Source organism: Rhinoraja longicauda, chromosome 4 (genome assembly GCF_053455715.1).
Source record: "Rhinoraja longicauda isolate Sanriku21f chromosome 4, sRhiLon1.1, whole genome shotgun sequence".
Classification (NCBI taxonomy): domain Eukaryota; kingdom Metazoa; phylum Chordata; class Chondrichthyes; order Rajiformes; family Arhynchobatidae; genus Rhinoraja; species Rhinoraja longicauda.
Window position 1 is genome coordinate 39,557,985 of NC_135956.1, and position 25,514 is coordinate 39,583,498.

The following is a 25,514-nucleotide window of genomic DNA, read 5'->3' on the forward strand; positions in this document are numbered from 1 at the left end:
GGTGATAAAGTATCTGCTAAATGGTGGATTTATATTTAACAGATTATTTACGGGACTGTGAGTTAAATCCAATATTAGATATGGTGTACTGAGTCAGTCTACTATTTAAAAATGACAGCTGCATTCTTTTTATAATTCAGCACACTTCCCAAGAATTTCCAAACGACATTCAGCAGGTGTGTTCCAATTCTTCAATGTCTACAGGATCTGCACTGCCATTGTTTCACCTCTGGAACATCTTTACCTCACATTTCAAACTCAGACGAGGGAGCATTAAGTTTGGGATGTCATTACTGGCGACGGTCTGGGTTCTCCATCTGTTCAGTGTATTTGGAGAGTGAGTTAAAATCAGCACAACAGCACTTAAATTCTGACTGCAATGATATTATTCAGCCAGGGCTATGCTGTGCAATGAGAGAAGTGGCCATAATTTCTTACAATGTCAATAACCAAGTACAAGTGCTTTGAGTTTCCATTGGACATGATGTTGCAACAAAAAAACAAGCTCCAGGAATTGATGGCATTGTAGATTAGTGGTTATCTTTATGCATCACAATGTCCTTGTGAAGTTTGTGAAAAACAAAATAGTGCAGCTCACATTATATATCTTGAGTTAACAAACTCATCAGGAAGGCTGGCTCTGTCCTGGGGATGGAGTTGGATTCATGGGAGGTGGTCTCGAATGGGAGGATGCACCTCAAACTGCGGAGTATCCTGGACAATACAGCTCACCCCCTCCATGACACACTGGTCAACCTGAGGAGTACCTTCAGCAACAGACTGGTTCCACCAAGAAGCAGGACAGAATGCCACAGGAGATCCTTCTTCCCTGTTGCTATCAAACTGAACAACTCCTCCTCCTTCTGTCATAGGATAGACCGAGACTGACTCCCCCCCCCCCAATCTTCGCACATCCCCCAAGCCTTTTCACTCGTCACTTTAATTTCATGTTTCATGTATTTTGTGTTTGTATGACTGTTGGCAGATCAATTTCTCTGCTGGGATAAATAAAGTCATATTGTATCGTATCGTATCATAATTATCATCTAAAAATTTAAAGGCCTGTTGAGGTCCCTTTTCCAGAGGGTAGTTACTAGTGTGCTATTACTGCACAGTTCACAGGCCTTTAACTTTGCAAGTTTTACAGTTTATTAACATAATCTATTTACGAAAATACTGCCCAGGACTTTGAAATGGAGGTATGGTTGAATTGTGGAGCAATGAGCACAAATAGAGGAGACGATTCAACAGACAAAAGAGAGTTACATCAACTTGAAGGTTCAAAATTAGGAAAACATTCAAGAAACTGGTAAAGTTAAAACTTGTAATGAAAAGGCAAAAATAAATGTTTTGATAACAGAAGATCTGAAACATGGAGACAGTTGGGCTGTGTTATGAGATAGAAATTAGTGAGATAAAAATTGGTGACTATGATGATAGAATAACCGTAAAGAATGGTCCCGACCCAAAACATCACCTATCCATGTTCTCCAGGGATGCTGCCTGAACCACTGAGTTACTCCATCTCTTTTTTCTGTGTTTGTAGGTTAATTGACTTCTGTAAATTGCCACAAGTGTACAGGCAATGGATGAGAAAACGGGTTAACATTTAACATGAACGGGTGATAAATTGTCAGTATGGACTCGATGGGCTGAATTACCTCTTCCCATTCGGTATCTTTATATAAAGATATGAAGACAAAAGCTCATCTTAGGATCAAGTAGGAGGTCAAGACTATGAATGGTCTGATTCAATCTGAGATGGTATTAGGATAAAAGGTTAGGAATGGTGATGGAGGATAGAGCAAACATCTTACATCTCAATCTGCAGAGTTCCTACAGCTGTAACTAAATACTACTTGAATTCTGTGATTGCACTCTTACAATGACAGCTCATTTAATATCACTTTAACTTCACATGAGAATTACACACTGCATATTATGAGATATAGTAATCTTGAGATTATAAAATTGCAAATCAATTGATTTGCAATAAACGGTCAACAAAGAGTTTAGGTGAAGGACCTAAAACTCTCTTTATCCCTCCAGATGCTGCCTGTCCTTTTGAGTATTTCCAGCATTGACTGTTTCCATTTCAGATTTCCAGCATCTGGAGTGTTTTTGTGTTTTAATGTCATAGAAAAAGTTTTGGGGTTTTGTAGTTATACTTCAAAGTAACATTTGGGTTTTTTTTTGCTTCCGCAGATGTTCTGTGCCCTAATGTTAGACTGGACAAGAGTCAATCCAAGATACCAAAGAAAGCTTCCTCTAACATCCCAGGTGAGTGAGCCTGTCTGCAGGACTTACAGATGACCCCTTAGTCATGGGCAAGTTGCTTTCCTCAAAAATCATACGTATCACAATCTTCGGTAACAAGTTGAGTGCTCCCTTTTCCCATTGAATCCCATGTTATATGTACTGATGCATTTCTATGGGATATTTTCTCTCATATTAAGCCATTTACCAGTGATGATCGCCCATGTAATTTAATAAATGAGGCTAACATCCAATTTAGGGAATGGACAAGGCTCATGGATTAGGAAAGGATTTAGGAAATGGGGATATCAGGGATTGAAATGGAATGGGATTTGAGATCGAAATTCAAGAGAAAAAAAGTAATATAGAAGGAATTCAGGAAGGTAATGAGTTAAAGTACAGTGTCTTAGTGGACGAAGATTGAAGAATGACTTTAAGGATCCGCTATAAGAGCTGGCCATGCCTCCTGTGGCTACCTAAATGCAGTGTGGTACAGAAAATACCTAACAGATGCAGAGCAGTAGCATCTGGTCACATGTCCTTAGACTGGCGAGGGTTAGACCCAGGACAGAAATGTCTGTGTGGGATTGGGAGGGAGAGTTAAAATGGTTAGCAACCAGGAGATTCAGGCGGACCAAGCCCAAATGTTCGCTTATACCTGGTCTCTCTACCTGGTCTTGTCGATGCAAAGCTAAATTGACAGTATGATAGTTTCATTTGTGTTACAGTATGTTGTTTCTTGGTAAATTAAATACCAAATGATTTCCATGCATGTGCATGGAAGAAAATGTGTACAATTTAATTAGCTTTCCTTAAACTATGTAATTGATTGAATCAAATAGTTTTGATGGGGGTTGTGCTTAGTAATGTGGACATTGAATCTTGAGACACAAGGAACTGCAGGTGCTGGGATTATGAGCAAAACACAAAGTGCTGCAGTAACTCAGAAGGTCAGGTAGCATCTGTGGAGAGAATGGACAGGCGAAGTTTCAGTTCAGAACCCTTCTTTAGACTACAGAAGGAATCACAGAGGGGGAGCAGTGAGAAGATCTCACAGGACACCAGTCAGAGAGAGGAGGACTTCATCAAAGTGGCCATACTTTGAGGAGATTTCACAGCAGAGCAGTAAAATGGAGACACAAGGAACTGCATATGCTGAAATTTTGAGCAAACCGCAAAGTGCTGGAGTATTTCAGCAGGGCAGGCAGCACCAGGAGTATTTCAGTAGGCCAGGCAGCATCGAGGAGTATTTCAGCAGGCCAGGCAGCACCAGGAGTATTTCAGTAGGCCAGGCAGCATCGAGGAGTATTTCAGCAGGCCAGGCAGCACCAGGAGTATTTCAGCAGGCCAGGCAGCATCGAGGAGTATTTCAGCAGGCCAGGCAGCACCAGGAGTATTTCAGCAGGCCAGGCAGCATCGAGGAGTATTTCAGCAGGCCAGGCAGCATCTGCGAAGGGAATAGATGGGTGACATTTCGGTTGGGACGTTTCTTCAGACTTCAAAACTGAATCTTGCACAAGTGTAAAAGAGCATAAAAGGCAATATTTCTCATAGTTTGGCATGCAATTCCATTCATATAATCCAATTCCTTATATTCCACGGGTAGCTTACAACCAAATGGTATAAACATTGAATTCTCCAATTTTAGGTAACCCCTCCCTCTTTCCCCACTCCCCTCTCCACCCTGCACCCCACTCAGGTGCACAACCATTTCTCCCACTATCCCACCCTGCCTTTCCCTTCCACCCACACCGCTCTGACCATCCGCTTCCACCTATATCCCGCTGGCTTCACATTTCACTCCTCTTCTCTCCTTAAGCTACACCCTTTTGTCTCCTAGCCTTTGTCTACCATCCACCAAACAAAAACTCCTGTCACCCTGTTTCCACCTGTTACTTGCCAAGCTTTGACCCACCCCTACTCTTTTCTCCCCCCGACTATAAACAGTTATAAGAAGAGTCCCGACTTGAAGCATCACATGTCCATGTCCGGCCTGACCTGGAGTAACACCAGCACTTGGTGTTTTTTTAAAACCAACATCTGCTTTTCCTTATGTCTCCACTTAACATTCCATGCAATTTCAGTCATGCCTTCCACTCTTTGACTTTCTAACACCATCTCCAGTACAGGTCCTACCAACCATCACGCACCGATCCTCTCAGCCTCTTCACCTGACCCCCAAGATCCACGTTGCCCATCCAATTCTCCTGGGCAATAATCAAACCAACCTCAAACGAACCCATACGCATCAGCATGTTACAATTCTGGGTTGGTCTAAAAAAAATCAAAAAGCTTCATTGCATCAACATAATGTTGCTATTTATTCTACAGGTTTTGATTTAATGGAGCTGTTTCGTGTGAGGAGCATTATTGAAATGAAGAATGGAGGATATGTCCGCCTAGGAACAATGCCCATAGTTCAAATGACAAAGTAAGTGATAACAAAGAGTTCATAAATGCATCTGCAACCTTCACACTCCAGATCATTTGTTCCATTCCATTTGGCTCCTCCACTTCTCTCATTCCAGAATACATCATTCCATTGAATCACAGAAACAGCTCTTCACATTAATTCATTGTAGTGACAATGTTTTCCCTCCACTACTCTCCATTTTATATGCATTCTGTAAAAATAACTGCCATGCACATTATTGAACTCCAATGTAATCATGCTGCTGAAAACTGCTGTGCTGCAAACATATGCGATTGTGAATTGCAATTTCAGTCTGGGACTGAAGACCTCTATAGATTGAGAGAAGAAATTGGTTTCAAACATTATGAACTTTGCAAACTCAATTGGGAATATTTCTCATAGAATCTTTGCCATTTTGGACGGAACCTTTCACTGCCTTTTTAGTGGTTAGGTAAAAGTTACAAAACACTTTCACCTAATTATACACCTTCCATTAAGGGGTTTAGTGGGTTGAGCCCTTTGTTATAGTTGAAAAATCAATTCATATAATTTTTCATCCATATTTTACCAGTCCATTAATTTATTGATGCTCATGTTCGTGTTCAAATGATGCTAAATTTATTATTCTGATGATGCTAAATTTAGAATTCAGATTATGTAAAATTTAGTATACTAGACTAAATTCCGGGACAGTTTCTTCCCAGCTGTTATCAGGCAACTGAATCATCCTACCACAACCAGAGAGCAGTGCTAAACTACAATCTACCTCTTGGATGACCCTTGGACGATCCTTGACCAGACTTTATTGGCTTTACCTTGCACTAAACATTATTCCCTTATCATGTATCTATACACTGTAAATGGATTGAATGTAATCATGTATTGTCTTTCTGCTGACCGGTTAGCATGCACCAAAAAGCTTTTCACTGTACCTCAGTACACGTGACAATAAATTAAACTGAACTGAACTAAATTTAGTATTCAGATTATAATTTAAATTAGCATAATCTGAATACTAAATTTAGTATACTCTAAATACTAAATTCAGTATTTAGATTGTGCTAATTTAAAGTTATGGTTTGAGTTCAAGGTTTCATGGTCAAGGTTTCAAGGTCAGTTTATTGTCACATGTACCAGTTAATGTGCAATGAAATTTGAGTTACCATACAGCCGTACTAAGTGAAAAGCATCAAAGCACACAACCACATAAAAGTTAACATAAACATCCACCACAGTGGACCCCACATTACTCACTGTGATGGAAGGCAATAAAGTTCAATCTTCTTCCACTTGTTCTCCCGCGGTCGGGGAAGTTAAACCATCCGCAGTCGGGGTGATCAAAGCCCCCGCAGCAGAGTGGGACTTCAGGGTGATTCTTGCATTGAATGGGTTGCCCATTAAGAGGAAAGGGTGAAAAGGATGGAACCATACATGTTGAGATATAAAAGGATGAGCAGTGATTTTATTCAAACATGATTATGAAGATCTTGACACAATAAATATTCAAATAATATTTTTCCTCAAAGAGGAATCAAAAACTGGGTGGTGAGCATTATTTAAGAACGCACCTGGAGTGCTGTGTGCAGTTTTGGTCTCCAAATTTGAGGAAGGATATTCTTGCTATTGAGGGCGTGCAGCATAGGTTCACTAGGTTAATTCCCGGAATGGCGGGACTGTCGTATGTTGAAAGGCTGGAGCAATTAGGCTTGTATACACTGGAATTTAGAAGGATGAGGGGGATCTTATTGAAACATATAAGATAATTAGGGGATTGGACACATTAGAGGCAGGAAACATGTTCCCAATGTTGGGGGAGTCCAGAACAAGGGGCCACAGTTTAAGAATAAGGGGTAGGCCATTTAGAGCGGAGATGAGGAAGAACTTTTTCAGTCAGAGAGTGGTGAGGGTGTGGAATTCTCTGCCTCAGAAGGCAGTGGAGGCCAGTTCGTTGGATGCTTTCAAGAGAGAGCTGGATAGAGCTCTTAAGGATAGCGGAGTGAGGGGGTATGGGGAGAAGGCAGGAACGGGGTACTGATTGAGAGTGATCAGCCATGATCGCATTGAATGGCGGTGCTGGCTCGAAGGGCTGAATGGCCTACTCCTGCACCTATTGTCTATTGTCTATTGTCTATTGTCTATAATAGATTACCCACTTAAACTGCAAAATTAGCATGAATTTCTTCCCGAAAGGGCACAGATCTTTGTGATTCTCTACATAGGGAAACTATGGAGGCTGTATTGGTGAATACATGCAAGGGTGAGTAGAGCATTTCTTGAACAAAGGGGGAAGTCAAGGTTTTTGGGAGACTGGAAAGTGGAGCTAAAACCAAGATCAGACCAAATTTTGAAGCAAATTCATGTAGATATCACACATTTCATTCCAACAATAGATGTTGAAACGTCATAAGCGTTGCTTTTGGCTATTGCCCTTGTCAGCCTGACAACTAAAATACTTTAGTCCATGCCCCTTTCCTTATGCTAGCCTCCTAAGCAGCTTGCTGTCATTTTTAGACTCTCGCCTCTCCTCACACCAAGGCCATTATTGGCTCTGGCGGCTCCCAGCAGACCATGGGTCAGGCAGTGTCATCCTGAAATAAATGAGCATCATTCAACTCCATCTGTCTAGACCACTACCTCACAGATAAAAATAGCAGTTTGTTGAACTACAGGTAATTGTAACTGTTCCGTATGTGCTCGGCTGGACATTATCTATCAGATGCTCAGAGGTTTCATTATTGGTCTAAATGTGTGAAAACATTAGCAATGGCAAGAACTCATCAAAAGCACAGTGTGTGAAGTGTTCCATTCACCCAGCTGCTGGCCTTGTCAGCATTTCATCACTGCGCTCTGGCTGACAGTTTTATGTGTGACCCTGTCCTAACTAACAACACCTTCAGGGCACAGGGATCATTAAACCTTCTGCAATAGACATCTGTTCCAAATTCACAGATATATCTGCCGTAAATTCTCATCTCATTCATTAACTGAGTTGAATTCACACTGTGTAGTTTTTTTTAATCATAATTCTCAGGTTGGAGTCTCTGGGATAGCTGATATGTATTGCCTTTCTCAAGAGCTGTTAATGCTGGTAGACCAGTTATTTTAATGCTGGTAAAATAACTAATGTAAGTTAAAGATGTTCAACTCGAGTTAGGAATGGCTAAGCTGAGCAAGGATGGAATGTTTACACCCACAACTAACTGTACTATGTGTAGGAAGGATCGGCAAATGCTGGTTTACACCAAAGATAGACACAAAAAGCTGGAGTAACTTTGCGGGTCAGGCAGCATCTCTGACGAAAAGGAATAGGCGACGTTTATGGTCGAAACGTCACATATTCCTTTCTCCAGACCTGCTGAGTTACTCCAGCTTTTTGTGTCTATCAACTTTACTATGAATGCCTTTGGGAAGTGCTCAACCTGCATTATGAGATTTGAGTTCTAAATCATTTAGTTATTAATCAAATTCTCAGAGTTATCCATTATCATAATTGCTATAGTTTTGTAATATTACATCCAAGCTACCTTTCTCGGAACCATCTGTGCTAAGAAGTATGATATGCCAGTTTTCGTACAAGGGATAAGACCTATAGCTATGGGAAAAAAAGAACCTATTATGGTTCAGGGTTGACACTTTTTTTGATACATAATTTCATCAAAGGGATTATGAAAAACATCTGATCATAATCTTGTCTCCACTCAATGTCTACATCTCTTCACTTGCAACAAGGGAAAAGATACAGCAGTCAGGTACAGAAACATAAACATGCTTTCTTTCTTGCTCCAATGTGAAAATATTAAGGTTTTATCCGTTATCTAGTTTCCTCCCAAAACTTGCTACGTTTCGTTGCTGAACTCTGAGTTTTCAAATATTTTACTCCCGATAAATTTCAACTGTGTGAAACAAAAACCTACAAGCATATAGTTGTTGAAAGATATTACAGCACCTTGGCCCAACAACAAAGTTTGAAAGTCTTTAGCCGTTAGTTTTGTTTATTAATGTCACACATACCAAGGTACAATGAAAACTTTTTTGTTGCACGCTATCTAGTCAGCAAAAAGATTATACATGATTGCAATCAAGCCGTGCACACTGTTGAGATACAGGATAAAGGGCATCACGTTTTGTGCACGATATAGTCCAATAAAGTCAAATAGAGATAGTTATATGGTCTCCAATGAGGTAGATAGGAGGTCAGGACCACATTCTGGCTGGTGAGAGGACGGTTCAGTTGCTTGATAACAGCTGGTAAGAAACTGTTCCTGAATCTGGAGGTAGGTGTATTCAAACCTCTGTTTGATTTGTGACTGTGGGATGATCCAGATCTGCTTAAACCCACTGCATATTCAGGTGACTTTTATTATTTTCTTTATCTCAGAGATGTATTTCCTCAAGGCCTGCCGGATGAATACGCCTTTGTTGCCACATTCAAGTTCCGAAAAACTTCGAGAAGAGAAGACTGGTACATTTGGCAAATTATCGACAAATACGGAATTCCACAGGTATGTAGCCTCAAAATTAAAATTAAAATGAATGGCAGAAGTGTTGTTCAGACCAGCTACATTTGTGGAGGGAGAAACCGTCAGTTATTCAGCCCAGTGAATGGAGAAAGTTCATCAACCTGAAATTTTTGATTCTCTCCCCAGATGTTCTCTGACCTGCTGAGTTCTTCCAGAATTTTAATCTATTAATGCGTATACATGTCCTTCCTTCCTTCCTCCCATCAAGTCCACGCTGACTGTCAAACATCCTCACATATTTGGTTTGGGCAGATTCTGACCCAGCGATATGAATATTGATGTCTCGACCTTCAAGTAAATCTTCCATTCCCCCTCTCTCTCCTTCCCTCCACCACCCTAGTCGTCCTACTAGTTTCTTTGTCATCTTGCTTAGTTTCACTGTTTGTATCCACTCGTTATCACCTTCTCTGCACCCAACAATGGACCGTTGTGGGCTCCACCTTTCCTTGATCATCGTTGCTGGCTTTGATTTGTCCTTTTGCATACCTTTCATTCAGTTGTTCTTTATACATTTTAATATATTTAGTTTCCCTCTCCCCTGACTCTCAGTCTGAAAAAGGGTCTCGACCCAAAAGGTCACCTATTCCTTTTCTCCAGAGATGCTGCCTGACCTGCTGAGTTACTCCACCATTTTGTGACTATCCTCCCATACTAATCGCATTTGGTTAGTAGCCTTCTATGCCTTTATGATTCACATGCTCATCTAGATATTTCTTAAATAGTGTGACTGTCTCTGTCTCCACCCCCCTCCCAGGCAGGTCATTCAGATGTCCTCCATCCTGTGTGAGAATAAAGGATGATTTCTCAGATTCTCTCTAAACATCCTTGCCTTGAAACTAAGCTCTCACATTTTAGACACTTCCATTGTGGGGAAATTGTTGTGTTTTGCATGCATTACTGGGTATCCCTTCAGCCAAGGAAAACAAATGCAGTCTATCCAGTCTCTCCTAATGGAAGCACTCAATCCTGGTGAATCTCCTCTGCTCCCTCTCCAGAATAGTCAAGTCCTTCCTATTGTGTGATGACCAGAACTGCAGACACTTCTCCAGCTGTGGCCTAGCCAATCTTTTAAGGAGTTCCAAACCTGCCTACTCTTATCATCTATACCCCATAAAGGTATATTGAGGAATATAAAGAAAGCAGGAAAGATCTTGAGAAAAGAACCAATGTTGTTTTTTGGTTTAAGAAATAAAATAGGGATAATTCAGAAAATTATCTTCTGGTAATTCTCACATCAGTGGTAGGACAGCTAACAGAAAGGAAAGTAGCAACAAAGAACAGCAGATGCTGGTTTATACCAAAGATAGACATAAGGTGCTGGAGTAACTCAGCAGGTCAGTCAGCATTTCTGGAGAAAAAGGATGGGTGAAGTTTCGGGTTGGGACTTTTCTTCAGATTCTTCAGATTCAGAGGAAAGTCAGGGGATAGGAAAACTAGAGATGCTGTATGACCCATTGAGTTACTCCCGCTTTTTGTGTCTATCCTTCATTTCAATATTGTTTCTCACATGAGATACTGCACCAGGTCAAAACCTGCAAACTAAGAATCAACATTTTGCTGATGCAATGAAGGTTTTTGAATTTTATGATAGAAGGTCTCTCATTGTAGGTTGATCGAACAGATTACAATGTCTGGGATCCAAGGTGACTTTAGTTATTTGGATTCAGAACTGGTTTAACCATAGAAGACAGAAGGTAGTGGTCGAAAAATATTATTCTGACTGGTGGTGTTCCATAGGGATCAGCTGGGATCTCTGTTGTTTGTGATATTTATACTAATGAGGTGGACGAAAATATAGATTGGTTGGTCAGCAAGTTTGCAGATATAGGTCAGTTGCCGATATGGGAGGACAAATGGTAGATGGACTTCAATCCAGGCAGGTGTTGAGTGCTGCATGCTGGGAGGTCAAATTTAAGAGGAAAGTCTACAGTTAAATGCAGAACCACTAACAGCATTGATGTACAGATGGATCTTGGGGTTCAAATCCAGGGCTCCATTAAAGTAGGAACACAAATAGATGGATTGGTAAACATGATATGTGGTCTGCTTGCCTTCATCAGTCAGGACATTGAGCGTAAGAGTCAGGAAGTCCTATTGTAGCTTCAGAAAACTTTGGTATTAGGTGCAATTCTGGTCGTCCAATAATGAAATTTTACAGAGGGAGCTGAAGAGCTTTACCAGAATGCTGCTTGGGTTAGAGAATAATGCCTATAAGGAGAGGCTGGGCAAATTTGGATTGATTTCACTAGAATGCCAGAGGCTGAGGGAAGACCTGTCAGACCTTTATAAAATGATGGGAGGTAAAAATAAAATAGACGGTCAGACCTCTTTCCAAGGGAGGAAATGTCAAATACTAGAGGCTACAGTGAGGAATGAGGAGAAAAACATTAAGGGAATTCATAGAATTCTCCCATGGATTAAAATAGATTTTGCTAAGAGCTCTTTAAAACTAAGTAAACAACATACATTGAAGCCAATTTATATCCAGCTCTGGGTGGAAGTGATTCAATAGCTCAAACCATTGCTTTATATAAACTTGTTAAAACTGCTTCACAATATGAGCATTGTATGTATTTTCTCTCAGAGTAGGTTGATGTGTAATTGTGGAAGAATTTAATTACTGTTAAGGAATGCAGAATGGAAGTTATAAGGAAGGCTTGGTTTACATTTGGATTGGTTTGTGAACAGAAGTTTCCTGATTGAAACCTTTACAAGAGAGACTGAAAGGCCGAAGAAGTGGCTGACTTGACAACACTGGTGAGGTATTTAGAATGGAACCTCCAAACTGCTTTCTGGAGCAATGCTTATAATCCGATAACACAGGAAGTATTATTTTAGTCCATTGAAAGAAGTGGGGGTAAACCATGGATATTCAGAGTCAGCGAGCGATGGGGAATTGACCACAACTGTGCCTACGACTTCCTTTCAATGAAAGGAAAAAGAAGTATAAAGCATGTGGACTGCCAAAGGATAAAAGTTCAGAAATGATATGATGGGACCAAGCCCAGAGTAGTGGGCTAAATTGTTGGCCAGCAATTTACTCAAGGTTTAAAGAAAAATCCAAAATGAATTAAAATGGCTCAAACGGAGAAAAAAAAAACGTGGCTGTGCCAATATACAAGGCACCCTCTACTGACTATTAAATAGATTAAATTTAAATTGAAACATTCAGGTAGTGCTTTTGGTAAAATTAGGTTAAAGGAAACACAAGATTATCTCAAATGTGCCTAGGAAACAAAATAAAAAGGAGTTTAGCAGGACCACATGGAAATATGAAATATGCTTGTACAAACTGTTACAACTATGGAGAAAGTTATATTTTATAACTATGGAAAAAGTAAAGGGAAGTTACAGGGTAGAACTCATGCAATCATGCAATGGTGATAATCGGTTTGCTCTACTGTTCACCCTCCAGGGACTTGGTGAAATCAATAAATCTTCCTCTCCTCCCCGACAAACTGTTCCTTATAATCTGGAAGTGGGGAGCTCATTTATTTGGATTAATTTAATTTAATCCACTTCAAGGGAAATTTGGTTCAGTGTTCATCCAAGATCATGGCTGGTTTTACTTTCCATTCACTTTCCGGCAGAAGTGAGGCGTTGCTGATGATCACCATGAGCTGGAACTCATACCTACTGTAACTAAGAGAGGAATGGGCAACTAATGTCCCTAAAACTGTGCACTAGCATGGTTGAAAGCCCTCAGATGAAGACAGATGAGATCAAAAGTAAAAGAAGAATTTCATATTCTTCCCTTCAATTCTGCTGGGTTTTGTGATAATCAGCGAACAAGAAAATTGCGTTGTTTGTCACTATTTTAGCTAGTATCTCACTTAAGGATAATGAAGTAAATGGCATGATGCACACATTGTGACAGTCACTTTGATGAGTGAATGAGAGCACCAGTGGCCCAGTGCAGGAGAGCGACAAAGATTGTTTCATGTGCAGGAAGGAACTGCAGATGCTGGTTTAAGCCGAAGATAGACACAGAAAGCTGGAGTAACTCAGTGGGACAGGCAGCATTCAACATGTTGTTTCATGTTGAAACTATCTTCAACCTGATGAAGAAGATGAGCATCAAACTTGGACAGTTTTCTCTAGAACTCTAGATGTTGAGGGGAGACCTGATAGAAATATACTGTATAATAGGAAAGGCATAGATAGGTCAGAACCTTTTTCCCAGCGTGAAAATGTCAAAGATTAGAGAGGAAAGCTTTAGGATGAGAGCGGCAAAGTTTAACTGAGATGCAGAGGTCACAGAGGGTGGTGGGTGCCTGCAACACACTGACAGAGATGATTATGGAGAGCAGGAGAGTAGGTCTGAAGAAGGGTCTCGACCTAAAACGTCACCCTTTCCTTCTCTCCAGAAATGCTGCCTGTCCAGCTGAGTTACCCCAGCTCTTTGTGTCTATCTTGGGATGATTATGGAGGCAGATTCAAATCTAGTGTTTAAGAGGTTTTTAGATAAGCACATGGATTATGCAGGGAATGGAGGGGTATAGATCATGTACAGGCAGATGAGATTCGATTTTCTTGGCATTATGTCTGCCACAGACATTGTGGGCTGAAGGGCTGTTCCTGTGCTGTACTGTTCTACGTTCCGTGTCCTATGTATGTTGGTACGCCACATGAATGACTGCTAATTCCATTTATTCAGGTATCCATTCGTTTAGATGGTGAGAACAAAGCCGTGGAATATAATGCAGTGGGACTGAAGAAAGATGCCGTGAGGGCCGTTTTCAGAAACAGAGAAGTCAGTGGCTTATTTGATCGCAACTGGCACAAGATGGCACTGAGCATTCAGTCAGACAGTGTCTCCCTCTATATCGACTGTACTCTGATTGAAATGCTGCCAATGGAAGAACGGGAGAACATTAATATCAAAGGAAAAACAGTCATTGGAAAGCGTCTGTATGACAGTGTTCCGATTGATGTGAGTAGGACCCTACTTGAAAAGAACAATGACAATTGTTTTATAAAAAATTGTTTGATCTAATTTATTTTGGGCACTAGCCTATTGTGCTCATTATTCATCATTGTATAGGATTCAGCTAACTCGTGCCAAAAGTACACTGCACACTGGGCAGCTAAAGCTTTCGATAACAATCTAACTGTTTCTACACTGTATCTCTAAACTAACCTAAACAATGAGGTGCCTTTCTTAGATCCGGTAAAACATTTTAGTTTTTTGGTTTACTTTGGATGTACAGCGCAGAAACAAGTTATTCGGCCCACCAGCGATCCCTGCACACTAACACTATCCTACACACTAGGGACAATTTACAACTTTACCAAGCCAACTAACCTGTAAACCTGTAAGTCTTTGGTGTGTGAGAGGAAACCAGACCACCTGGAGAACACCCACGCGATCATGGGGAGAACGTACAACCTCCCTACAGACTGCACCCACAGTCAGGATCAAACCCGGCTCTCTGGCGCTGTAAGGCAGCAACGCCACCGTTGCGCCACCATGCTGCCCTTTTCCTTCCCACCCTTCAAAGACAGGTCAAGGTTACTTCAAGGTTGCTGCATGGGATTCTCAAATATGGAACTGATGTTATAAGTACCATACTAACATGGGTTTAAAGATATGCCGAGCAGAATAAGATTCCATATTTGATCCCTGAGTTGAACTGAATTTAGTGATTTCATGCAGGCAATGAAGATGCAGAACACTAGATCTTGGGCTGGGGTAAGGCATCAGCTGAAGTTTACTTCTTCTTCCTTTCACAGAAAATGTACAAGCATTAACCAAAGAAGAATAGTCACATTTAAAGTAAAATAGCAGTACTGATTTTGCTGGATTTAAATAATCATTAAGAATTTACAGGAAAAGTGCTTTTGAAAAGTTCAGTTTCGGATAGTCAACATATTTAGTGACCCAAAAAAATCAGAGACAGAGGCATCATCTTCCCAGTTGATAAAGACAAGTTCATAGAATCATTGAAACTTACTGCAAAAGGTGAAACTAGTTTGGTCCAATAGGCCAATGCTGGACCTTATATTTTTATTTGCTCCATGGAATCACATAATTGTCCCTGATGACTTGGATTGATGGGTTGTAAGGCTCAAATCCTTCTGCGGAGCGGCACCATGGATTAAAGAACAAATCCACAATCTAGTGGAGAGGAGGGTGCAAAAGAAAATAGATTCATAATAAGTAGACAATATTCATTCATCATTTTCTAAAATAATCCAGGGTGCTTTCTTTCTTTGTTCTAGTTTGATCTTGAACGAATCGTAATTTATTGTGACGCTAAGGATGCGGAGCTGGAGAATTGCTGCGATCTTCCCAGTAACCCAGTGAGTAAGAAGGAAAATGCATAAGAAGACAAAAGAATTTGAAAATAATTTGAAAATAACTGGTGCTTCTCATTTTGTATGCATTGAGCAAAACCCTGTTTCGGCTGATTACAATGCCTCAGTTTTGGTGCCCACTTTAGGTCTAATTCCAAAGTCCCCTGGAGCTTTTTTGCACCTTAAACCCCTCTTGGGTAGCTTACGGACATTGAATTATCCAATGTTAGGTATCTAACCTACAAACAAACCCAAATTCCCTCTTTTAGAGTGCTTTACCTGGATTCACACACGTAGAAACATAGAAACATAGAAAATAGGTGCAGGAGTAGGCCATTCAGCCCTTCGAGCCTGCACCGCCATTCAATATGATCATGGCTGATCATCCAGCTCAGTAACCTGTACCTGCCTTCTCTCCATACCCCCTGATCCCTTTAGCCACAAGGGCCACATCTAACTCCCTCTTAAATATAGCCAATGAACTGGCCTCAACTACCTTCTGTGGCAGAGAATTCCACAGACTCACCACTCTCTGTGTGAAGAAATGTTTTCTCATCTCGGTCCTAAAAGACTTCCCCCTTATCCTTAAGCTGTGACCCCTAGTTCTGGACTTCCCCAACATCGGGAACAATCTTCCCGCATCTAGCCTCTCCAACCCCTTAAGAATTTTATATGTTTCAATAAGATCCCCCCTCAGTCTTCTAAATTCCAGCCAGTATAAGCCTAGTCTATCCAGTCTTTCTTCATATGAAAGTCCTGCCATCCCAGGGATCAATCTGGTGAACCTTCTCTGTACTCCCTCTAAGGCTAGAATGTCTTTCCACACATGTTCCCCTTCCCCCTCCTCTGTCTCTTCCACCTATATTCCTTCCTCTGGCTTCACAATTCATGTCTCCTCTATCCTTATCTCCTTGTCTCACACTCTTCATCTTTTCATCACTGGCCTTTGTCAAACCATTTGCCAATCAACCCCCACACTGCCCCCTTACCGATATCCACCTATCACTTGACAGGCTCTGGCCTGCCCCTACCTCTTTTCCAGCTTTCTCCCAACACCCCCCCCCCCAGACCCACCCCAGCCCCTTCCACAGCAGGCTGAAGAAGGGTCCCAACCTGAGTTATGTTCTCCAGAGATGCTGCCTGACTTGCTGAGTTATTCCAGCACTTTGTGTATTTTTTTGTAATCCTGAAGTTCTGTGTGTTCCTGCCCTAGAGATTTTTTATCCCACTAGAACCTCTGTACCTGTCCAGCTCAGGAGGCAGAAGAATAATCAGTGAGTGGGACTCTGTTTGGTTAGATAAGAGCAGCAGAGCTTTGAATTAGTTGGTTTGTGGAGGTTTCTTGGCAGCCAAGAGAACTACTAAACTCTGGAGATGAAAGAGGTATAAGAAGAACTAAAGTTGGGGAAAAACATACCATTACAATGAGGTGGCTATATATGGTGATCATGGCATGGAGATATGATTTCATAAACTAAAGTGGAACACAAGTATGATAACAAAGGGGCAAAAGTTGGAATCCACTTGAAACAAGGACCAAAAAGAGGGCAGTGAAGATAGACTACACACTTAATGGTAAGTCTGGGTTGCAGGGCTTGTGAGGGTGGGAGAGAGGTGGCAGTTGCAGCGTGTGGAAGACAACGAGTCTCATATTGCCTGAGTCCTGTTTTACTAAATCATGGATGGAAATGGGATAGAATAGTGAATGAGTGAAAAGGGATTTCAGCTCATGCTGCCAAATAAGCATATATAGAAGTGGATGAAAATCAATAAAACTGCAGGTGCTATAAATCCAAAAGAAAAAAATATCTAAAGGAAGTACTGAAACCACTCAGCAGGTCAGACAGCATCTGTGGAAAATGAATTAACAGGAGTATTCACTTGAACTGGGGAAAAGGAAAGACGAGTTAAGTATGTGTGAGTTTGTGTCCGTTTATTGGGCTGGGAGTGGAGGTTCGGGGGGGTGGGGAGGGTGAGTGGGGAAGGAGTGAATTATGTACATTAAATAAGGCAGTTATATAGCTGAAGTCAAAATAAGCTTCACTCTGGCGGGGTGGCACAGTGGTGCAGCGATAGAGTTGCTGCCTTACAGTGCCAGAGACCCTGGTTCAATCCTGAATATTGGCCCTGCCTGTATGGAGTTTGTATGTTCTCCCTGTGACCATGTAGGTTTTATCAGGGTGCTCCAAATTCCTCTCACATTCCAAAGATGTACTGGTTTGTAGTTTAAATGTGTAGGAAGGAAGTGCAGATGCTGGTTTAAACCGAAGATAGACACAAAAAGCTGGAGTAACTCAGCGGGAAGGCAGCATCTCTGGAGAGAAGGAATGGGTGACGTTTCAGGTCGAGACCCTTCTTCAATCTGAAGCAGAGTCACAACCCGAAACATCACCCATTCCTTCGCTGCAGAGATGCTGCCTGTTCCGCTGAGTTACTCCAGCTTTTTGTGTTTATCTCAGGTTTGTATGTTAATTGGCTTTGGTAAAACAAAATTGTAAATTGTCCCTAGTGTATAGAATAGTGCTAGTGTACGGGGTGATCACAGGTCAGTGCTGACTTGGTGGGCCAAAGGGCCTGTTTCAGTACTGTATCTCTAATGTAAAGTCTTAATTCTCTCTGTTAGCTGATGGTATTGGTAACATGGGGCATGTCCAGCAGGCCAGACACTAGGGTCAGCCTATATATTAGTAATTGTATATTGTGCAGGAAGGAATTGCAGATGCTAGTTTACACTGTAAATGCTGGAGTAACTCAGTGGGACAGGCAGCATTTCTGGAGAGAAGGAATGGGTGACGTTTTGGGTCGAGACCTTTCTTCAGTCCCAAGTTGTACATTGCCGTTCACATCCCAAAATATGTCTGGACTGGAATTTGTGGAATGGAATTTCACAAGTGGTGTTCAATGGGTAGCCAATTATATATTACACATTTTGCATATTTTGTACATTTTGACCAAGGATAGATACTATCTCATTATGGCTTATTTGACGTTCATCCCCATATCCTTTGTTGCATATGTGTTTCTGAGATGGATTGAAATCTACGTTGTCTAACCCTAATGCACAACATCCACTTCTTTCTCTCTTTGTGTTTCAGTGCCAGATTACACTTGCCACCCAAGACCCTTTTTTGGAGATTTCAACGACACCACAGCCTCCTGCGGAGGTGGACAGTTCAACTTCTGTTAATTGTTCCTGTCACAAGGCAGAAAAGGTACCAGAATCTCTTGACTCAATTTCAGAGTCACTACTGCACACCAAAGGATAGGGTGGTGGGTGAACTTAGATTTCTGTCTACAAAATATGGGGAAATAGAGAGAACTTTGTTTTGTTTTTGAACAGAGTCAATAGCAAATAATTAAGCTGAGAATTACAATGTGTGAAATACATTCCTGTGCCCCTTCTGGAAAAACAACAAAGAATTTTTAAAGCACCACTATTGGGGGAACTGAACTTTTGCAGTTAAATAAGTTCCCTGTCATATCTGGGGTTAGCGTTAAAACCAAAGCATGAGAAATGGAATCCAAATATTAACACAATGCAACAATTGTCTGTATGGAAATGAGTTTAAATCACTTTTAGCGGAAATATTTTCATACTGTTTGTTTGCAGCACAAAAATGAACAAAATATTAATTTTGAATTCTAGTTAATGGAAGAATTTTATATGAAAGAACGGCACGGTAGTTAATGCAGCTCGCCAGCTGCAGCAACAACCTCAAATGCCATCTGCGACGGATTTCTGTTGAGTGCTCCAGTTTCTTTCCACATCCCAAAGATATGCTGGGTGGATAGTGGCTGCTGTAGGTTACTCCCTCGTGCAGGTATATGGCAGAAGAATCAAAAAGTGGAGTTGATAGGTGTATACAAAGTAATAAGTTACAAGACTACAGGGAAATAAGGAAGATAGACACAAAATGCTGGAGTTACTCAACAGGTCAGGCAACATCTCTGGAGAAAATGGATGTTTTAGGGAAATAAGGAAAGTGGCATGGGTCTGCTCAGTTGGTCACCTCTGTGGACCCGATTAGCTGAATAAGATCCACCTGTATCATGTTAAATGAGTCAGGATAAAGGATCAATTTTGTTGTTATTCAAGTCATTTCTTAAATTGTTATGAATAATCAACTAATGTTACCAATCCACCAACGTAACTGCAGGAATCATGATGACTATTACTTCAAAGCTTATCCATACAGGAGTTGCTGTATACTTGTTTTCAGTACTTAAGCTTGGTGTCATGTTTGGCACAGATATTGTGAGCTGAAGAGCCTGTTCCTGTGCTGTACTGTTCAATGGTTTCAATGGAAATGTACAAAAAAAGGAAGTACACATTAACATTGCAAGGAACAGCGACACAGCTGGTAGAGCTGCCGGCACACAGCACCGGAGACCTGGGTTTGATCCTGACTTCGGGTGCTGTCTGTCTAGCCTTTGCACGTTCTCCCTGTTACCATGTAGGTTTTCTTCAGGTGCTCCAATACCTTCCCCCATCCCCAAAAAACGTGCGGGTTTGAATGTTACCTGTCCTCTATAAATTGAACCCTAGTGTGTAGGGAGTGGATGCAAAAGTGGAATAAGATATAACTGGTGTTAATGGGCGATCAATAGATGGTGTGGACTCAATGGGCCAAAGGGCCGGTTTCCTGAAACTAAACTGAATATAAAAGACAAAAATTCTACAATGATATAAACTAAAGTACAGATACATGTAAGTATCCACGGAGAGAAATGAAAACGTTCACAATGCTGGACAAAGAAATAGCAGAGAAATTAAACAAATACTTATACTTAAACTAATACTTAAAATACAATTTTAATAACAAAATACAAAGAAAAATTGATGAATCAACTTGATCTGTTAAGAAAGGACAGGAATGTTTCAGCATAGTTAAGCAAATCTTTTCAATATCAAAACTGGCCAGAAGAAGAATTCAACCATATCTTTTCCTGCCTGGCAGATTATTTCAGATAAGTCCTTTCTGTTCTAAGTGTATTTATAATGAATTGGTACTTACACACGTCTATATATATATTTCAACCATAACCCGTCTTTTGTTAAACATAGGGATTGGATTCTAACATCTAAACAAACATTCCTGAATATTTCTTTGGCTTCTGTACACATCCGGGCAGATTGGCTTGACTTCCCTTTATAGAGATAATACACTTCTCCCAATTTCACGGACAATTGTTTTGAAGTCTCTGTATTAAGTAATTGAAATGCTTCTTTAAAATGCAGATGTTCTGATTGTTCTAATGTAATCTCCACAGGGTGATCAAGGTATCCCTGGTTTTCAAGGACCCAGAGGCACAAAGGTTAGTTTGGCTTTTGCTGGATAATAATTTATCAATATACAAAGCAAATTTCTTCTCAAGCATTTCTTTCAAGATTGTTCTACTCAGGATAGCCCCTATCATTTCATTTCTAAATTCCAGGCTCCAGTATAATCTAGGCTGGTCAGAATCCACGTGAAATCAGCTTGCAAAATTATATAATTACAACTGTTGACAATTATCACTTATTAAGAATTTGCTGCAGAGAAACCATAAAGAAACCATACTCGGATGAATTAATGAAAAGCCACTGAGGTTTATGAGTTGGTACTGCAGTTGTTGCATTGAAATCATTTACAAAATCATTTTATCTTTTTGTTAATTGAGTTACTTAAACTTATGAGCCAATATAGATGGCCAATGGACTTGCATGAACATTATTGCCTGCAGGTGTTGAAAGTGATGGCTAATTGATACTCGAGTGATAGAACTAAAGGAATGAAGAAGTTGGATTTGTAGCTGCATGAATATTGCAGAAGATATGTTTTCAGATATTTAAATTGTTTGCGCTTATTTCCCCACCAATTTCCCCATCAAAACATTTACCGTCCTGATTTGAACAACTATAATAATAATAATAATAATGTATTACATTTATATAGCGCTTTTCATACACTCAACTATCATCTGTCCTTCATTGTCATTCACTCTACTTCCTCAGCAAACAGGGAAATTGATATGTCTCTAATAACTCTTACAAACCTCTATCAATTCACCATAGAAAGAAGGGTCTTGACTCGAAATGTCACCCACTCCTACTCTCCAGAGATGCTGCTGTCCCGCTGAGTTACAACAGCCTTTTGTGTCTATCTTTAATTTTAATCAGCATCTGCAGTTCCTTCCAACATAGAAAGCATACTGTCAGGTTGCATCACAGGTTGGTTTGGGAACAGCTCTCCTCTATCACACAAACCAGACTTGCCACCATTGATTCCATCTACACTTTATACTGCCTTAGGAAAGCCAGCCAACATAATCAAAGACTTGTCCCTCCTGGTCATTCCTTCTTCTCCCCCCTCCCATCAGACAGAAGGTACAAAAGCTTGAAAGAATGCACAACCAAACTCAGGAACTGTTTGGTTATCAGGCTTCTGAATGGTCCTTCCATAAGCTACTGACCTATTCACATCTACCTCATTATGGATATTAGACTTTGTCTATAGAATTGGTGTGCTGTATTGTGTAGGAAGGAATTGTAGATGCTGGTGTAAACTGAAGATAGATACAAAAAGCTGGAGTAACTCAGCAGGTCAGCAGCATCTCTGGAGAAAATGGAATAGGTGACTTTTCGGGTCGAGATCCTTCTTCAGTCTCATCTCAGATATTGTGGTTGGTTTCATTTAAAACTATATTTCATAAATACATTAATTTCGCTAATTTGATTTTTGAGTCATTGTGCTAACAGCACCTCTGCCATTACTCATGATGAGAGCTAGAGAATAAGAGTTAACATTAAGATCAAATGATTAAAAACTATTTTATCTAGTTTCTGAAACTAACTGGAATTGTCTTGACATCAGCTGAAAACCATAACTATTAATGTCCACCTAATTGGGTTAAAATTAAATTATATAAAGTAACAGCCAAGTACACAGGATCTAGCAAAATCTCTGATAAAAAGAAATTAGTTGTCTTGGATGCAGTGTAGAGAAGATTCATTAGATGGATTCCCAAAATGGAGGGAGGGACAGAGGAGGATAATGAATGAATAATGAGACAGGTTTATGGAACATGTGGATTGCTTCTATCTCTAATCCATGTGTTCTTAAAATCCTGCTCGTATTACTTCACAAATTCTTAAGAGAACTAGCCATTTATTTTGTCAGATTGTTTCAGTGGCATCTTACTACTTTAATCAGACTGATAACCAACTGCCAATGGAATTGTCTGCTTCACTTTTATCTTTGCAACAAAAATAGGATAAATTGAACCTAGCCAATTGCTACTCTTTTAGTGTGCTCTCACTTCATTCACTGTAATGCTTCCTTCAATGAATGATTACAACTCTATTGGCTCCTTAAATGTACTACTGCACATTTATTCAAACATGTGAACTGGTCACCCAACTGTTATTTTTTCTTTTTTTCTTGGCAGGGCGAACCAGGCAAAATAGGAGTATATGGTCTTAAAGGACAGAAAGGAGAACCAGTAAGTACTCACATCTAAAATGCAGTTTGTAAATTGGTGAAGTAACACACTGAGATGGACTTCCATCTTTTTATTTCTTAGCACTCCTTGCCTAATTACTAGTTCGAATGTCAAGTTTCAGAGTGCATTTGAATGATCCCATTACCTCGTAGAGAGGCCAGAACTTATTATTCAGCACAAACCACCAAATATATTTATCTAACAGCAGCTTTGTAGGGTGCTGCTGATCCAAGAGCAACACTATTTTGTCCAAATAATAACTTGCTGTTCTTAATTTGTAATGTTTTGAATTTTTTTCAGTTCTTTGAATGTAACATAAATAACTTAAAAAATGAATAGAGCAAAGAAAAAAACTGCTGTAGGGCCAGGCGTCATCTATGAAGTCTGAAGAAGGATCCCGACTCAAAATGTCATCTGCCTCCACAGATACTGTCTGACCTGTTGGATTTCTGCATTTTAGTTTATTTTTTGCTCAAAATTCCATCATCCTCAGTTTCTTGTGTCCCCTAAACGGAATAGAACTGGCAACACAATATATTGAATCATTCAACATATTTAATATATCATTCAATATATTCAACATATTTGAATTAAGGTGACTATGTTGGTGCTTTGCTGGAGAAATCCAAAACATAACCTTGCCTCACTATCCCATCCCACCTTCCTTAGCTTCAAATCTGAATTTTCTATGAAACTTTGTAATAGTGTTAGTCTTTTTGTTAAACATTTTTCATATCGACAGTCCTCCACGTAATAAAAATATATCTTTCAATAGACAATTGGTGCAGGAGTAGGCCATTCAGCCCATCGAACCAGCACCACCATTCAATGTGATCATGGCTGATCATCCACAATCAGTACCCCATTCCTGCCCTCTTCTATTACCAAATAAATCTGCAACATGTCTTGGAACAGAGTAATTTACTAATTTGGTATCAACTGCTGAGAGTTAACTGATTAAATGTTTCACTTGACCCTCAGTCATGCTGAATTTCGGACCATTTACAGTTACTTAATGTTGGCCTAATTTTGGCTGCCATAGAATTAGACAGGTTTAAGGACCATGTGGATTACTCCCATCTTTAATCCACGTGTTCTTAAAATCCTGCTTGCAATATTTCATACACCTTTAAGAGAACTAGCCATTTATTTAGTCTATTTCTAAAGCATAACTAAATCTTCCATCATCACTGCACCTTATTGCTCAGAGAGTTGCATGAAACAGGTTTAGCATGGGAGAGAATTTCTTTAGGTTTCATCAGTAAAACATCAGCAGACACCTGAAGAAATAGTATCATCTTTTCTTTCACTGTAATTTTGTTGATATCAGTTGGCCCCTGGATATACTGTATACACATAGACTCATAGAGTGATTCAGCACTGAACCAAGCCGTTTAATCTATTTGGTCTGTGTTGACCAATCAAGAACCCATTTATCCTAATCCTGCACTAACCCCACTATCTCAGGTTGAGTTCAATGCCCAGCTCTGGTGTGGATTTTGCACATTCTTCTGGTGACCATGTGGGTTTTCCCCAGGTACTCAGGTTTTCTCCAATATCCCAAAGATATGCAGGTCAGTAGGTTAATTTGGTGGCCCACAAATTTACAGTGGGAGAAGCCTGCAGAAATTCCAGAAGCATACCTTTGACAAATGCCTTCTCTTCCATGGAGATGTTTAGAAATTGAAAATCACTCCTCGAATGGACAAAAAGAGAGTTACACAGTAGTGCAGCTTGTAGAGCTGCTGCCTCACAGCACCAGCACCAGTTCGATCCTGACCATGGGTGCTGTCTGTATGGAGTTTGCACTCCTTGTGATCACATGGGGGTTCCTCCGGGTGCTCCAGTTTCCTCCCACGTCTCAAAGACGTGTGGGTGAGTTGGCTAATAGGCTTCTGTAAATTGTTCCCAGTGTGTAAGGAATGGATAAGAAAGTGGGATAATGGGTGATCGATGATCGGCATGGACTCGATGGGCTGAAGCATACAGTTTCCAAGCTGTATCTTTAAAGTCAAAGTCAGTCAAAGTCAATTTTATTGTCAATCCTCAGCCAGTTTACACAGACAGAAAATCGAAATACCGTTTCCCACTAAATACCGTTTAAACTAAACAAGGAGGAAGATAATTGGATTACTTTGCATGGGCTTTTAATGTTCATCTTAAATACTGATTAAAAATACTTCAATCACAGTATTATTTATATTGCAGGCCAAAATAAGCCATACTTTGGTGCAGCAAGGTGAAAAGGTAAGGGAAACTTTTCTGCTCAAGTTCTTCCATTTTTCCATAAATCTCTCACCACTTCTCTGGTATCATTTTGGTTATTATTCTCAATGCCTTCTCTAAGTTTTGATACCTTCCCTAAAATTGATGTTTAGAATAGGGCACAATAGTTTAGCTGCGGTCTCAGTGATTTATATAATTGTTGCTTGGCCTCCTTTCTTTTCTTCCACATGTTTTTATTAAAAAAGAGATAATATAAAGAATTATGCATGGGTTTTTTTAATGCATAATTCTTTATATCAATTCTTTTATTCTATTTCTGC

The 25,514-nt window shown here is 40.2% G+C and overlaps 1 protein-coding gene across 1 annotated transcript in view; it reads left to right on the forward strand.

Annotated features, from left to right (window-relative positions):
• The window catches only part of col22a1 (collagen, type XXII, alpha 1), a 188,463-nt gene that overhangs the window by 50,481 nt on the left and 112,468 nt on the right, over positions 1-25,514 (forward strand). Inside the window, exons 3-11 of the mRNA XM_078398602.1 lie at positions 2,206-2,280; positions 4,588-4,687; positions 9,048-9,171; positions 13,847-14,122; positions 15,412-15,492; positions 18,582-18,698; positions 20,758-20,802; positions 22,915-22,968; positions 25,177-25,215. Of these exons, the coding sequence (XP_078254728.1) occupies positions 2,206-2,280; positions 4,588-4,687; positions 9,048-9,171; positions 13,847-14,122; positions 15,412-15,492; positions 18,582-18,698; positions 20,758-20,802; positions 22,915-22,968; positions 25,177-25,215 (911 nt within the window). The remainder of the gene's footprint in view (positions 1-2,205; positions 2,281-4,587; positions 4,688-9,047; positions 9,172-13,846; positions 14,123-15,411; positions 15,493-18,581; positions 18,699-20,757; positions 20,803-22,914; positions 22,969-25,176; positions 25,216-25,514) is intronic.